The 15,537-nt window shown below is 45.2% G+C and overlaps 1 protein-coding gene across 1 annotated transcript in view; it reads left to right on the forward strand.

The window, feature by feature from the left end:
* ERICH6B (glutamate-rich 6B) overlaps positions 1-15,537 on the forward strand; it is a 71,697-nt gene that overhangs the window by 15,303 nt on the left and 40,857 nt on the right. Inside the window, exons 3-5 of the mRNA XM_011939990.1 lie at positions 3,598-4,367; positions 10,057-10,105; positions 13,463-13,632. Of these exons, the coding sequence (XP_011795380.1) occupies positions 3,656-4,367; positions 10,057-10,105; positions 13,463-13,632 (931 nt within the window). The 5' untranslated portion in view covers positions 3,598-3,655. The remainder of the gene's footprint in view (positions 1-3,597; positions 4,368-10,056; positions 10,106-13,462; positions 13,633-15,537) is intronic.

Below are 15,537 nucleotides of genomic sequence, written 5' to 3' on the forward strand. Positions count from 1 at the left end.
GAGGCAGGAGAATGGTGTGAACCCGGGAGGCAGAGCTTGCAGTGAGCTGAGACCGCGCCACTGCACTCCAGCCTGGGCGACAGAGCAAGACTCCATCTCAAAAAGAAAAAAAAAAATAGACGATGGAGACTCAAAAGAGTGAGGGAGTAGGAGAGGAGAGGATGGTGAGAAATTATTACGGCAAGAAATTACTTAACAAGTACAATGTATGTTATTTGGGTGTTGGAGACCCTAAAACCCTGACTTTACCACACAACCTATGAATGTAACAAAATTACACTGGTACCCCCTAAATTTTTACATAATAAAGAAAAAATTAAATAAAATGAAACTGGATTTTACAAGGAAGTGCTCAGATGGGTCTGGGAGAAGGTTCGGGGCCTGACTAGAGTTTGGTCAAGCAAAGAATCCTTGTCACCACTCTTCAATTGCTCTCGCCATCCCAGCTCTGTCTTAGGGCAAGGCAGCAGGAGCCACTGGGAATTAGAAGTGGACGGCAACAATAGGTGTGTGTTGAGGTTTTAGGTGAATAAAGCTGAAGGGCCTCCTTTACAATGGAAGAGGCTTCTGCAGACATCTCTGTGGGTGGGTCCCAAAGCTTTCCGGAGCTCACCCTTTGCCCCAAAGACAGCGTCCTCCACCATCAGCTCATGTATCATTTATACCTTGCCTCCTCCAAAAAGCATTGGAGGCAGCCTACCTGAAAACGTATTCATATACCACAGAGCCATAAAATGAAGAATAAAAGGGCAAGTCAACTGCAGGCACAGCTTCCATTCCCTGCTGCTTCTTAACTGTCTAGCAAATGGCCACGGGAATCCTCTTGCTCCAGAGTTGCTGTAATCCCAACACTTTCGCCATCACCACTGTGAAGCAAACCTTATGGGAAGCCATCAGTTTGGACGAGGCCCCTGCACTAGGTCCCAGTAGACAAGACCAAAAACCAGAATGGAGTCACTCATGCTAAGTGACATATAATCAAAGTGAAACTGTAAGGAAACAGATAGATCCCAAAACAGCACAGTTTTTCCTGAAAACAGGAGATTCCAGTCTACCTGAGTGAGAATAATAAGCAAGTCCTCTCTCTGCTTTAACCCTTACCAAAAAAAGTAACCTGAAGTAACCCGATGTTAGCCAATCCACTTTTTTTTATTGCTCTGTTTCTGTGTTCCCACCTCACAGAGTCTGCCGTTTTGCTACTGCCTGGTGGGAGCTCTTATTCCGTTTGTAGAATGGTTCTATTCATGAATCATGAATAAAAGCCAATTCAATTAATAACTAAATTTGTTGCAATTTTCTCTTTTGATGCCACCCAACACAAAATGCTTCATGATGGGTTTTAAAACTCTCCATGCACAGGCTTCCCCTTTACTGCTACCATCTTTGTCACCTCTCAGCACGACCAGCTTTCCCTGCCCCAGGCAGATCCAGTTGCTCCCTACCCTCAACCACTGACCTTTTAAGCGATCAGGCTCCCAGTAAGGCCTTGTTTTTCTCTCCACCAACTCTTTCAGTCAGTTATTTCCCAGAGTTACATTTTGTGAAGCTATCACAAGGTAGGTTCTCTGGAAATAGACTGTAAAATGCAAACTGTTGAGACACAAAACGTTTCTTGGGGTCAACCCCTGGCGGAAAAAGGGAGAGGAAGCAGGCCTGGCCCAGATGGAGATGGCACTTGTGGAACTGGCTTGGTGAGCCTTGGTCAGCCTGCCGGAGAGCTCTGGGGTGAATGTGGCCTCTCAGAGGTGCGCTGCCTGGTAGCCTTTCTTCCTCCACCTTGCCTGGTGCTCAGATACAGGCTGCCCCAAGAAGGGCATCACTACCAGAAAGGGAATCTGCAGCTGAGGCACATCCTGAAGGAGCTGGCAGCTGGGGCCACCTGTTGACCACACTTCTCACTGCTGGGCAGCAAGTCCTTCTTTGAAAAGGGGATCTGGACAGTGCACTTCTGTGTTCCCTGCCCCAGGCTAACCCTATCAGAATCCAGCAATCCAAGGGCTCCAACAGTGATGTGGGTGGGTAAATGTGCCATTTGCCCATGATAAATGGCCTTGTCCCTCACATCCCTCATCTTGGACATCATGCTGCATTTGCTAAAATTGATCCTGGTGGTCTCATCTGGCTGGTTCGCTAGAACAGAGTTTCCCACTCAGACAACCTGAAACAGGCATGCCAAGATATGTATCTCTTAAGTCCCTAGAGCAAGCAGAAGGATTCTGGACCAGTTGCCTCTTCAGTCTGTCCTGTTGCGCAGAATAAATGTCATTTTTAAACCTTCAGGGTGCACTGCTATAGAGCCACCTCTTCTTGGCCCTTCATTCAGTCACTGGCCATATGTTTATTGGACATCTATTATGCACCAGGCTCCAAGCTAACCATCAGAGATACAGTGGGGAATGGGTTATAGAAGGTCACTATCATTGAGACATTTACACCTAGTGGAAGAGAAAAATTGAACAAGAACACACAGAAATGGACACATAATTAGACACAGTGATAAGTGCTGTAAAAGAGAGTAACAGGGTGGGGGCAGGGAAGGAAGGATGGGGATAGATAAGGCCAGAAAGACAGGCAGCCGTGGAACGAAGTTGGCATCATATTCTAAGCACAACAGAAAGCCCCTGGGAGATTTTAAGCAAAGGAAATCCTGATTTGATTTATATTTTTACAAGAACACTCTTTGCAGCAAGTGACTAGCAGAGCAGTGGCAGGGGTCTCAGGAAAACCAGTAATTCAGTCTAGAGATGGCGTGTTCACCATGGGGAATCACAGTGGGCCACAATGGAGAGGAGGGGGAGTGGAAGAATTCAAAACCTATTTTCAAAAAAGAATGACACTGACCCCACCCACCTTTAAGGAGCTTATACTGTTGGAAGGACAAACGTGCTAACAATTTCATATAGCAAAATAGTTACTTTAATTAAAAAAAAAATAGAAGACATGGATGGAGCAGAAGAGGGAGTCTGGAAGTCTTCATGGAGGAGTCAAGATGCTCAGTGTTAAAACATATGTAGCATTTGCCTGGTGAGCTGAGGGCAGATGGTGCTGCGGGCAGGGCTGACAGTGCATGTGGTAGCCATGAGGACGTACCCCACAGACTTCTGACCACAGGGGCCTTAACTGACCAGAAACCCCAGCCACTGTGTCCATCCCACGCTGTGGGAACCCTTCCATTGTGTTGGTCACTTGTGTTTAGAAATCTGTTTTTTGTGACTCCTTTCTCCCCAGATTTCAAGGTCCTGGAAGACAGTCTCAGTCTTATTTATTGTGGCAATAAATACTTAATGAAAAATAAAAAATCTTCTCTAGCAATAGCACCACTAAACAATGATTGCTTTCCAACCCTCCCCATTGACTTCATATTGTGCAGCAATTTCAAAGGCCTGGCCTTCAGGTGTGGTCTCCCCACCCAGCTCGTTGAGGGTAAGCCTCCATTCCCTCTTCTTGTGCCTTTTTCACTGGCCACTAGGTACTGATCTGCATACTTAAAGAACCCTCCAAACACTACCGAATGAAATAAGTGAACAAAAATGGGTTTAAATCAATATGCAGTTGCTATTACTGGTTAATAGGATTTTATTCCTTTCTTGGATACAGGATGATAAAGTGACGTTGGCTGCTGCAGAAGGAGCTCACCACCTACGACCTCCCCAGCATGTCTGCTGAAAATAATCAGTTATCAGGAGCATCACCTCCTCACCCTCCCACAACTCCCCAGTGTTCCACACAGACCTTACCTTCAGAGAAAGAGGATACTGAAGTAGAACTAGATGAGGAAAGCCTACAGGATGAATCTCCATTTTCTTCAGAGGGAGAGTCTCAGGAGTACAAAGAGTATCTACAGGAGGAAGAGGACCCAGAAGAGGAAGAGAATCTGGTGAAGCAAGAATACTTGAAGGAAGAAGAGCATCTGGGGAAGGAAGAGCATCTAGAGGAGGAAGAGCATCTGGGGAAGGAAGGGTATCTGGAGGAGGAAGAGTATATTGAGGAGGAAGAGTATCTGGGGAAGGAAGGGTATCTGCAGGAGGAAGAGTACCCAGAGAAGACAGAGCATCTGGAGGAGGAAGAGTATCTGGGGAAGGAAGGGTATCTGCAGGAGGAAGAGTACCCAGAGAAGACAGAGCATCTGGAGGAGGAAGAGTATCTGGGGAAGGAAGGGTATCTGGAGAAGGAAGAGTATATTGAGGAGGAAGATTATCTGGGGAAGAAAGGGTATCTGGAGGAGGAAGAGTATCTGGGGAAGGAATGGTATCTAGAAGAGGAAAAGGCTCTGGAAAAGGAAGAGATTCTGGAGGAGGAAGAAGCTCTGGAGGAGGAAGAGAATCTGGATGGAAAAGAAAATGTGTATAAAAAGTATCTGAAAGAAGGTGAGTATCTGGAGGAGGGAGAGCATCTATGGGAGGAAAAGTATTTGAAAGGGAAAGAAGGTCTGGATGAAGAAGAGTATCTGGAAGGGGATGAGTATCTGGAGGAGGGCCTCCCAAAGGATGGTAGCTCTAGTTTACCAGGATGCCCAGGAAAAAAGCACAAACCTGAGACAGAGCCAGAGCACAAATTGTCAACCATATCCATGGTGCTGACAGGTAGGAAGACTCATTTACTGACCAAGTTCTGCTCACAACTATAATATAATAGCCTTGCCCCAAAGCACTGCACCAACAAAGCAGGCAGGAAGACTTCATAAACATAAACCATCTGTTTATAATAATAATTGTTATTTGTATCTTTCCTTTTTCATATTACACAAGCAATACATATTCATTGCAGTTGCTTTAGAAACTATATATAAGCAGGCGAGGAGCAGTGGCTCACACCTGCAATCCCAGCAGTTTGGGAGGCCAAGGCAAGAGGATTGTGTGGAGCCAGAAGTTTGAGACCAGCCTGGGCAACATAGCAACACCTCATCTCTACAAAAAAATTTTAAAATTTAGTCGGGTGTGCTGGCACACACCTGTGATCCCAGCTACTCAGGAGGCTGAGATGGGAGGATCACTTGAGCTCAGGATTTTGAGCAGCCTGGGTGACAGAATGCTCGTCTCTTAAAAAAAAAAAAAAAAAAAAAAAGAGAGAGGGAAGAAAGAAAGAAATAAACTATATATAAGCAGAAAGAAGAAAGCAAAAATCACCACCACTTGACTATCAGATTTGATAATCACTTTCCGCACTTGTGATTATATCTTCCCCAGACTTATTCTATATATATACACACACACATACATGTATTTATATACACATATACACACCCCTTTTGTAAAAGGATCAAGCTTTATATTGTGTTTGTAACCTGCTTTTAAAGATACACTTATTTATATATTTATATAAATATTATAAACACTACACATATATGAATATCATTTAATATTATATACATTTAATATATTAAGCTTTCTAATCATTTTAATGATTGCATCGCATTGTATTGTGTTGATAAGCTATAATATTTTTAATCAATCTTCTATTATTGACCATTTATTGCTTCCAATGTTTTGTTCCTTTTTTAAAATGGCATTTTGGTGAACTGTTTTATCAGAGATCTCTATTTCCTGGAATACATTCCTACACTCAGTTGCTAGGTCAACAGACACTGGTATGCTTCTCAGGATACCCATTCATCCCCCTTAAAGGAATCATTTTAGTCTGGGGGTAAGTACTTGACTTTAGAGTGATTTTTCTCATCCAAGGGCTAAAGTTTTTTCAACACTGTTTCAGCAACTGGCAGCATTTCCTCATGTTGGCTTTTATTATTTGGCAGCAGCCTCCTTGTGCTGTTTGCTGGCAGTGATTAATGTGCTTTTGCTCATATGTCCCTGCAGTGTCTTCTCTTGATGTTGTGACTGCATGGCCATATTCAACTAGGTACAGAAATGTAAAGGTTCAGGTCACCTACATCATCTTCATGCTGGCCTATAAGTAGAACTAGACTATTTTTCTGGCCTATAAGTAGAACTAAACTGTTTTTTCTATTTTCTGGTTCTGCTACCAACTGCAAGCATCCTAGGCAGCCTGAATTTTTAAGTTCCTAAAAATCTGATTACACTCAACCTACATCCTAAAAGCTGGCTGTTAGCAGCAGCCACACAGGCATTTTACTGTTACATCCCTCTCCATCAAATCAGATGTACCATCCTTGATTCCTACTCCCCTCCTGGAAATTTAGTTGTTGCATTAGAGAGGTAATTCCGCTATTGCTGGGAAACTCTCTTTTCTGTGTGCCTCTACCATTAAGTTCTCTCTTGGAATCCTAATATCTCTGCTGTTCAAGTATCAAATGTAATTCTAATACTGAAAAATAGCATTCAGGGCTTTTTCTCTTGCACGGTATGAATCAAGCATTCTTAACATGTCCCCTCTATGTGCTGGATCTTAGTAAATACATTACCCACTGGAGCAGGACAAATACAATGCTGTCAAGCGAATGGAACTGTGTATAAAGCAAACACTTTGAAAATAAATGTCCTGCTAACAAAAATTGGAGAGGCACTGAAGAAACACTAGGGAGATGCTGAAATGCCTTTCAAGGCTCATGAAAGAATGTCTTGGTTTATGAAATTCTAGGGTTTCAAGACAGATTGTACAAAACAGGTTAAGAAAAAATTTATAAGAATTTCTTAACTTTTCAAAAAATATATATCAATATTTATGTAGAATATTCTCCTAATACCCTTAAGATATAACTTCGTTTACCCTTGTGTTAAACCTCAGTGACTAACAAGAGTGCCTTCCTCACGTATAGCAGATGCTCAGTACATGTAAATTGAATCAAGTGATCATATTCACTTCCTAGAGCCAGTCACACTCACATATACATGGGTGCACACAAATTCTTTTAAACCTTATCAATTAATTGGCATCTATAAAATGAGCCCTAGATATGACAAATGGGCTTATCTCTCATGCTGATGCATTAACTACTAGAGGTTAGTGGAAAATGACATTGAGAAGAATTCTGAGGCCTTGTCTGGGCTCAGCAGCAAAGAGTGCTATGATCAACTAGTGATGTCTGCCACAGGAGCAGACAGTGAAGGGGGTGCCTGAGTGCCATTTATTTATCTACCTAATAGCAGATAAGAGTCTGTCATGAAGAGTGCATTTTCCTTTCTCTCAGGAGCTTGACTGCCTAGGTTTGAAAGCCAGCTCTCTCCCTCTCACTAGTTGCGTGAGCTTGGGCAAGTGACTTAACCTCTCCATGCCTTGGTTGTCTTCACTGTAAACAGGAACAGCATTAGCCCTACCTCATAGGATGTGTGGGAGGATTAAAGTGATTTAATTAGGTAAATCATTAAGAGATATGCCAGGCACATAGCATTTTAGGCCTAAGAAAGTGTTGGCCATTGTAAGTATTATTGTATTACATGATGTATTATTATTCCCTTGCCATTGACTTGTGACTGGCCACACACCCCTAGCCACATTACCTGCTTTGTGAAATGGACATAACCAAAAGATGAGACACAATGAACCAGGCTGTGGGAGGGATCTACACCCTCCACTCATCCACCCTACAGGCCGGTCAACTTTGGAGACTCCCACAGCCCTGGACAAATCAGGTTACATCAGACTAACAACCTCCACCCACCTCTCTTCCTTAAAGGGTTGATTCCTCCCAAAGTTTATGGAGAAATCCAGTAAAATTAGGTGAGCAACTTGAATATAAATGTAGCATCAACTGCCAGTGAATAATTGGTTAACTGCATCTGATTGGCCTGCTGGGGGAGTTCAGATTTTGGATGCACAACATGGGTGTGAGTGCTGTGGTGTCCAAGTCAGAAAACCCAGCACACGGTGGGGCCTAGACCTTGGTCATGTCACTTATCATCTCTAGGTTTCAGTTTCCCCATGTGCAAAAACACCTTTCTCACAGTGGGTTGCAATAAGTAAATGAAGTAACATATCTGAAACTGCTTTGAAACTCCCCTGTACCATGCAATTGTAAGTATAAAATACTCTTCTAATCTTACAAGAAGAGAGGTGCTAGATGAGCCTCCAGGCTACATTGCTCTCCTGCTGCCATAGAACACACTGTAGAGTGAAACCACCCCACAATGAGACCCTTTTTAGTTTTTTTAGTACCCAAGACATTCCTAATGATAAATTCTGCCTTGTGGCAAATAATGCTATAGAGATGTCACAGTACATTGATTTTGATTCATCATGTTTTTGCCTCATCTTTTGATATACATAATGCATCGAATGTTATTTTCTTTACCCTGCTAGCTCTTCCTCAGCAGCTCCAAATGCTGTCTGGCCTAAAAGCTGTAATTCAGTTGCCATTTCCAGTTGAGAGCTGGTGTCCCAACTACCGTTTCCAACAGGGAACCTAGCAATTCTGGAAATTTCAGAAGAAAGGTGCAAGAGACACTAACAAGGCAGAGATGAGAAAGCCAGCCAACTTTTCATGCAAGGACGTTCACCTCTGTGACCTTGAGTCAACCACTGGTGGGCGGGGGGATGCTGAGGCCCACAGCCAGTTGCTGATGCCTCCATTGTGCTTGCTCCCAAAAGAACAGAATTATTTTCTGTATGTGTGTTGTCCCAGTGAAAGTTAGGGAACATAGTCTGATGGCATACGGTGCATATTATCTATTTCACAATCTCTATCTCCTTTAATTGTCCCAACCATTTTCTCTTCCTGCCCATTTCACAGAGGAGCAACTTGGAGCTAGAAAGAGGGTATGTGACTACCCCAAGGTCCCAGAAAATCATTAGAACAGCCAGGACAGGCTCCCAAACTTTCTCTCCTCTTCTAGTCGCTTCTCCTCCTTTCCTCCCTTCCTTCCTCCTTTCATGCTTTGTTTCTGCTTTTTAATTAGTTGTGTACCTATTTTAATTTTAGAAAAGGGACATCAAAAAACATCTTCTTGCTCCTTTCTTTAAAAAATGAAAAATTTGAAAAGTAAAGAGTAGAAAGACATCCCCCAACCTGTGAACATTCAAATATAAATAAAGCTAATTCACACTTAAGTGATTTGTATTCTGTCTCTTTGCCACCATTGTTTGCATTTGTGATAGTGATGGTCCTTGTTGTGTGGTTTGGTTTTTACTGTTTTAAACATGCTGTCTATACAAGGTAGTATTTTACTTTTTAACTTAGTATTAGAACTTCACCATTTGCTCATGTTGCTTAATTGTTAGAGACATCATTTTAATAACCAAGGGATATTCCTCAATACTATTTTGTTGCATGGGTAAGCTACGGATAAATGGAAGTGTTCACATTTCCTTTTCCAATTCAAATGTTCTGGTTCTTGTTTCTCTATTGCTTCCCCTGTTGCCATTTTGTATTATCAGAATTGGTGGCATATTTTATCTTTATCCCAAGTGTACAAGAAATTCTTGATGCCATATCACTCAAGGCAAACAATCAGGTGATTACGGGGACACAAGCAAGTCCTCTAAAATTAAAATTAATTCTTTTTTTCTTTTTTTTTTGAGACGGAGTCTTGCTCTGTCGCCCGGGCTGGAGTGCAGTGGCCGGATCTCAGCTCACTGCAAGCTCCGCCTCCCGGGTTTATGCCATTCTCCTGCCTCAGCCTCCCAAGTAGCTGGGACTACAGGCGCCCGCCACCTCGCCCGGCTAGTTTTTTGTATTTTTTAGTAGAGACGGGGTTTCACCGTGTTAGCCAGGATGGTCTCGATCTCCTGACCTCGTGATCCGCCCATCTCGGCCTCCCAAAGTGCTGGGATTACAGGCTTGAGCCACCGCGCCCGGCCAAAATTAATTCTTAAAATACATATATGCCCTGTACCTCAGTCACCTCTGCTGGGCAAACGTCCTTCATCCCGAGACAGAGGGAGGCTTCTGGGATAACCACAGAGATAAGCAAAGCAAACTCAAATTTCCAAAATCCATGATTGCCTGAAAAGTATCTTCTTGAGTTCTCATTAATTTTATAAAATTTCAACCTACTAATTTTTAAAAGAAACCATTAAGAGACACTACTAAAGTAAAAATAGAAAATTTCTATAATGAGGGCCCTCTCCACGTACTTAACAACACATTTTTAAATAGAAAGATGCTTTTTTGCCAATATTGTTTTTTATTCTTTTTTCCAATAGAACCCAAGACAAGTTATTCATCACAAACCATGCTTCCTCGTGATGCAAGGTAATAGTTTTCTTTTGGGATAAATCAGGTGGAAACTCCTGCTTAGGGACAATGTTTCAGCAGCCCTTGGTGAACCCAAGATGGGGTGTGGCATGGAGTAGGGGAGGAAGGAGGAGTTTAGTGGGGCTCCCAGAAGTTACAACCCTGCTTGCCTCTGCCACACAGTCACTCACAGGGGAGGGGCGGGTCCCAAGATCAGGGGGAGTTCTGGGTGCTCAGAACCACTAGAGATGAAAGGGGCAGAGGTTGTCTGAGCCTGGGGAGAAGGTCTCAACCAGGAGAGACTGCAAAGGGCTCGCAAGCAGTGCTCTCAGGGAAGCAGATGAATGAATGTCCCCAAGGGAAGGTGCAGTCTGTCCAGGAAGAGAATAGGTTTAGGCATATTTCCAAGGCCTGAATTCTCATTCAGTGAGTACTCATTAAAATCCTGTGACAGGACTTGGCACACACCAGACGGTCAATGAAGTATCTGTGGAATAAGTGAGCCTCTGTGGAATACGCTGGGCCTGCTACTTGCCCAGCTGCAGGGGTCCGTAAGCCTTATCCTTGGCTTTTTGTCCTGTCCCCTACACTTTCTCCCCAAAGGATAATTTATCTCCACTAGATCTAAAAAAAAGCACAGGGCCAGTTTAGTTACAGCGAGAAGCAGGAATGAAATCCCAGTTTTGCCAAGTAGGGGACCCATACGTTACAACTTGAGGGCACAGGGCTTCCACGCAGGGCTGTCCCTTGACCCCCAGCTCTACTCCCCGCTGCACACCTCCAGGAACGCTGCAAGGCCTCTGACAGGTAACTCCACTGCAGGTGATGCACAAACAAGGGAGTGGCTTTCCAAAGGCCCCCGTTCACCCCAATCGCTGACACTCAAAGCAAGTGAAGCAATGTGGCCAGACACAGTGAAGGGGCCCGACAGTGATGTGACCACCTTAAAGATATTGAGAACTGGGGCTTTGGAGCCAGACTGCCTGGGTTTGAAACTCAGCTCCTCCACCCAGGCAGCCACTTAATTTCCTTGTACCTCAGTTTCTTCATCTGTAAAATGGGGAGAGGAAGAGTTCCAGCCTCACGGGGTTTTGGTGAGGATGAAATGTATATTTACTGAGTAGGAGGCTGAACAGTGGCCAGCAGACAGCACACTCTCAGTAAGTGTCATCCTCCATTCTGCACCCCATGAACCACCAGGTAGAAAACTTAGCATGCCCTGAGCAAGAGTCAGGATTCCTGGTCAGCTTTATTCCAAACACACACACTAAGCCAACCCTTTGTTCATATTTCAGCTGAGGGGGTTTCCAGTGGGTTCCCATGGAGAGCTGTGAGGATCAGAGAGGCCCTGGGGGGCCTTCCTGGTGTCCACATCAGGCTTGGGTCCCCAGGGGCCAGATCTGGGCCTCCAAGTTCTCAGAGAGGCCCAGGATATTCTTCACATGAGAAAGCTGAGAACCCAAACCTTCCACAGACTCCTTTAGGCAGTAAGTGTTACATTCACACATGCACATGTGTGAGAGGCAAGGGTTGGGGAAGGATAGCAGGTATAGATCAAGCGTGTCATGTGTCCCTTATAAACAGAAAGGCTATCAGCCACCCCAGGCCTGGAGCGGCTCCCTCTCTCACTTCCCCATTTACTGAAAGTCCTCCAGGCACATGCCAGGCCCTCGCCTCGCTAAAGCACTACAGAAGCAGGCCTTGGGCAGTCCAACTCCCCAGGATCCAGGATCCAATGTCTCCACCCTGTGTCCTCTCCATCGCGATGGAACATGGGGCTAGTGTTCAGCCCAGGCGACTGGAACCCGGTTCTGCTTCCTGGGAGGTGAGCCCTGGCAGGAACCCCAGAAGGCCCTGTGATGATCCAGCCTGGAGGCAGAGAGTGTATAGGGGGAAATGTACTTGATAGTGGAAATGACCAGAGAAGCCAATATTATGAGATAACTCTCTAAGTTTGTTTGGCAGATTTGACTTTTCTAAGTCCTTTCATGAGAACTGGCATCATCTCTGTGGTCCCAGTGGGCACCAGGTGAGTGAGGTATGACAGTTATCATCTCGCTAGAAGGATAAAGAAACTGAGGCCCTGGAGAGTCTACTCACCTGGCCTTGGGGCCTGGAGCAGGACAAGAGTTGCCATGGACCTAAGGAACTCACCTGCATCCACCTGTTCTTAATCCCTGCGGTCACCTGACCTAGGACCCAAACATCTGGCCACTTACCCAGGGGCCCCTTCTTGATGGTGTGTCCTAAGAACATAGCTGTTCAGCCCCAGCCTGCAGGGCTGACACAGACCCAAGCTCCCCTACTTGTCCTTAAGAGGCACCTGCAAGATCTGCCTATAAGTCCTATAGACCCTGAAGGGAGCCTTCCCAGGGCACCCACCTGCGAGAACAAACAGCCTCTGCTCTCTCCCTCCACCTCTTTGCCTGAGCCCTTACCCAGACTCCAGGCCTTAACCCACTCCCCGCCCCTACACTGAGTTCCCTGGTGCAGATGGGGACCGGCCTAACTTACTTCCTCTGCAAGAGTAACAGCAAACAAGTAACTTACCCCAAGTGCCTCCACTCTGTTGCAAGAGCCAACATTTAAGCTCAAGTGTCAAGAGCTGACACCAAAGTCTATGCCTTTTCTACCAACCATAGTCACCACCTATTTATATGTTGGGGATTTTTTTCTTGTGCCCATCTCTGCCAACTGAGCCAGATGACATGAAATAACTCCAGGGCCAAAACACCCCAAAGACCCCTCTCATTCATTTGAATTAATTTCTTGCCCCTAGTTAAAAGCCAGAGACTCCTGAGAAAGAGTACAGTGTGGGTTGGTGTGTCAGGGTCATCCCTCTTGATCCTAAGCTGCCAGGGAGTGGAGCCTGCACCTCACACCCAGTGCCCTGCCCTCAGGCCCTTCGGAAAGCCTTCTTAATGGTGGTGGTGTTTGTGGTGAGCCGATTGCAGGGACAGACCTCAGTGCTTAATTTTAAACTGCTGCAGCATCTATTCAGTATCTTTTCCACTCTGCCCAAAACAACTGTGAGGCAGGGAGAGGCACCAGAATAAGCAGGGTTGTGAGCCAGGAAAGAAGAAGAATGTTCTGGAATATCTGTCAGTTATGACCACCTGGCCCAGTGGCCTTTGAAGGCAGCCATAGATCCTCTCATGGTTTAGTGAAGCAGCAGTGGCAATGTGTGGCTCTGCTGCCCAGAGTGACACACTGGCCTATTTTTCATGATTCACAGCTCGTCTCTTCAAACCTCGAGACGTCCATCACTTGGGTCTGGATGTCAAGAGCACCCCTTCAATCCCTAGCATGCCTTAGGAGGGGTTCCTGACCTGGCCCCTGTCTGGAGGTTGACCTTCCTGTTCTCTCCTCTGGCAGGAGCCCAGATGCTGGCCCCTCTCAAGTGACCAACTTCTTGACTGTCCCGTTGACTTCCATGACCCCTTCTCCCATCTCTGAATCTGCCACAGAGTCTTCTGAGTCACTTCTGATATTGTACAGGAGGAGCCAGGCCAGTCAAACGGACTGGCACTATGGCGGAACTGCCGGTGAGGAAAGCTGAGCTCTGTCAGTGAGGCCTGGCCGGGCTCTGTGGGCTGGGGGAGTAATGGTCTTACAGCATTTTGTGCGTGTGAAATATTGTGGCTTGAGTATTACCTCTCACGCTAATGATATCCTACTGTTTCCGTTGCCCTCTGAGGTCTCATTTTGGGTAAGTTGTTAACTCCTCTCTTAGCCTTGCTTCCCATTTCCTCCCATCCCCGACCCCCTCTCAGAGAAAGAGCATCAGCAAAGTGCTGAAACTAACAGCTTCTTCCATCTTTCCATCTCCTCCCCTGTTTTACATTCATCTTCCTATTCTTGTTCTACATGAACACAGGCACAATTTCCCTCAGAGACACAGGCCATTTTCTTCCCAGATTATACACTGGCTCCCTGGGGTGAAAGGCCATATCCAGATAATCATGTGGAAAACGGAAAATGGAACATGGGCCCACCTCCGACAGTCTTAGCATGAGGTCCAAGCCAGCCCTGATTCAGAACCCAGCAAAACTATCCATGTAGCGAACCTTCGTGGCTACAGCTCAGACACACAGGAGAGGGTCTGGCAAAATTGCATTAAGGGTCTTCATTCTCTAGCCAATTAAGCCCTGAAATCCTCACTCTGGGACCCTGGGAGTGGAAGACCGAATAGCATTTCTTGCCATTATTAATGATTTAAATCCAGCGTTAGTGGGATCGATCCATCACAGATTTATTTCACATCTGTAGTCATGGCAGCAGTAAATTAGATTCCCCCGTTACCTCCCCTGCCTGCCCCTATCCATGGATGCTAAATTTTGTAGCTCCAAGGTGGTTAAATGAAATTAGGAGGCAGAAACCCTATAAGAGAGAATGGAGAGGCAGAGGACAGGCACACACTGCCAGCATGTGCCGAGGAGTGTTCCACAGGCTACATGGTTCACTGGGGACCTTTTTCAGTTCTGTGTGCTCCCACAGAGCCTCAAGAACTGGAACTATCTCAAAGTCAGTAAGCATGACCACCGAGAAAATCTGAGCATTTATCTAAATATTCATAAGAAGGATTCTGAAAGTCATTTACTGAGTAATTGTCAGTCAAGTGCCAATGCTAAGCTTGAAAGGATGTGGGAGAGGAGAAAGGTAATGGGAAAAGGCTGGGGTATGCAACAGAGGGGACTCGAGCCTGTTGACACCACTGTGGACCCAGCCCACAGGCTGGCCACATGCCTGAAGAGGGCGACAAAGAGGAACCAAGAAGCACAAAACTGAAAATGTAGCTTTCTAGCGTTTATCAGAACCCCTGCCTGAAACATCCTGGAATCTGCATTCTTAACCAGATCCCCAGAAGCTGCTTAGGGACATGAACGATGAGGAACTGGAGAACCTCTAGTTTAAGATGAATTGGTTTCAAGGCTCCCGCTTCCAAAGCATGATTTTATTAGGGGATTGTTCAACCACAATGAGTCAAAAATGGTGTTCCACATGGCTCAGCCTTTCTCGACAAATAGGACTTTGGCCAAATATGGAAGAAAACATACCCAGGTAAATCCTTGGGACCTATGACTCCAGAGGGTGGCAGGTCTGACACGGAAAGGCTGCAACAGGCACAGGAAATGCTTCGTGATCCATATAAGGAGACGCTCTGGAGGACCAGAAACACTAGTTATGGCCTCATGTATCTATCCAGGCATAGAGCAGGATTATAAACCAAGTCAGCCAGAAATTCTAACACAGAGCATTACATCCATGCTCACAGAAATCCTCCAGACTTAGTGCTTGGCACACAGTAAGCATGAATATTTAATAAATACTTGTGAAATTGTTGTTGAGCCCTCATCTGATTCAAGGTCAGATCATGGTGATAAAAGGGTATATACTACTACAAAAAAATTAGTCTTAGTAGGAAAGGAGCTCTGTAGATAGAAATATGT

The sequence above is a fragment of the Colobus angolensis genome, unplaced genomic scaffold (assembly GCF_000951035.1).
Source record: "Colobus angolensis palliatus isolate OR3802 unplaced genomic scaffold, Cang.pa_1.0 Scaffold101, whole genome shotgun sequence".
In the NCBI taxonomy this organism is placed as follows: domain Eukaryota; kingdom Metazoa; phylum Chordata; class Mammalia; order Primates; family Cercopithecidae; genus Colobus; species Colobus angolensis.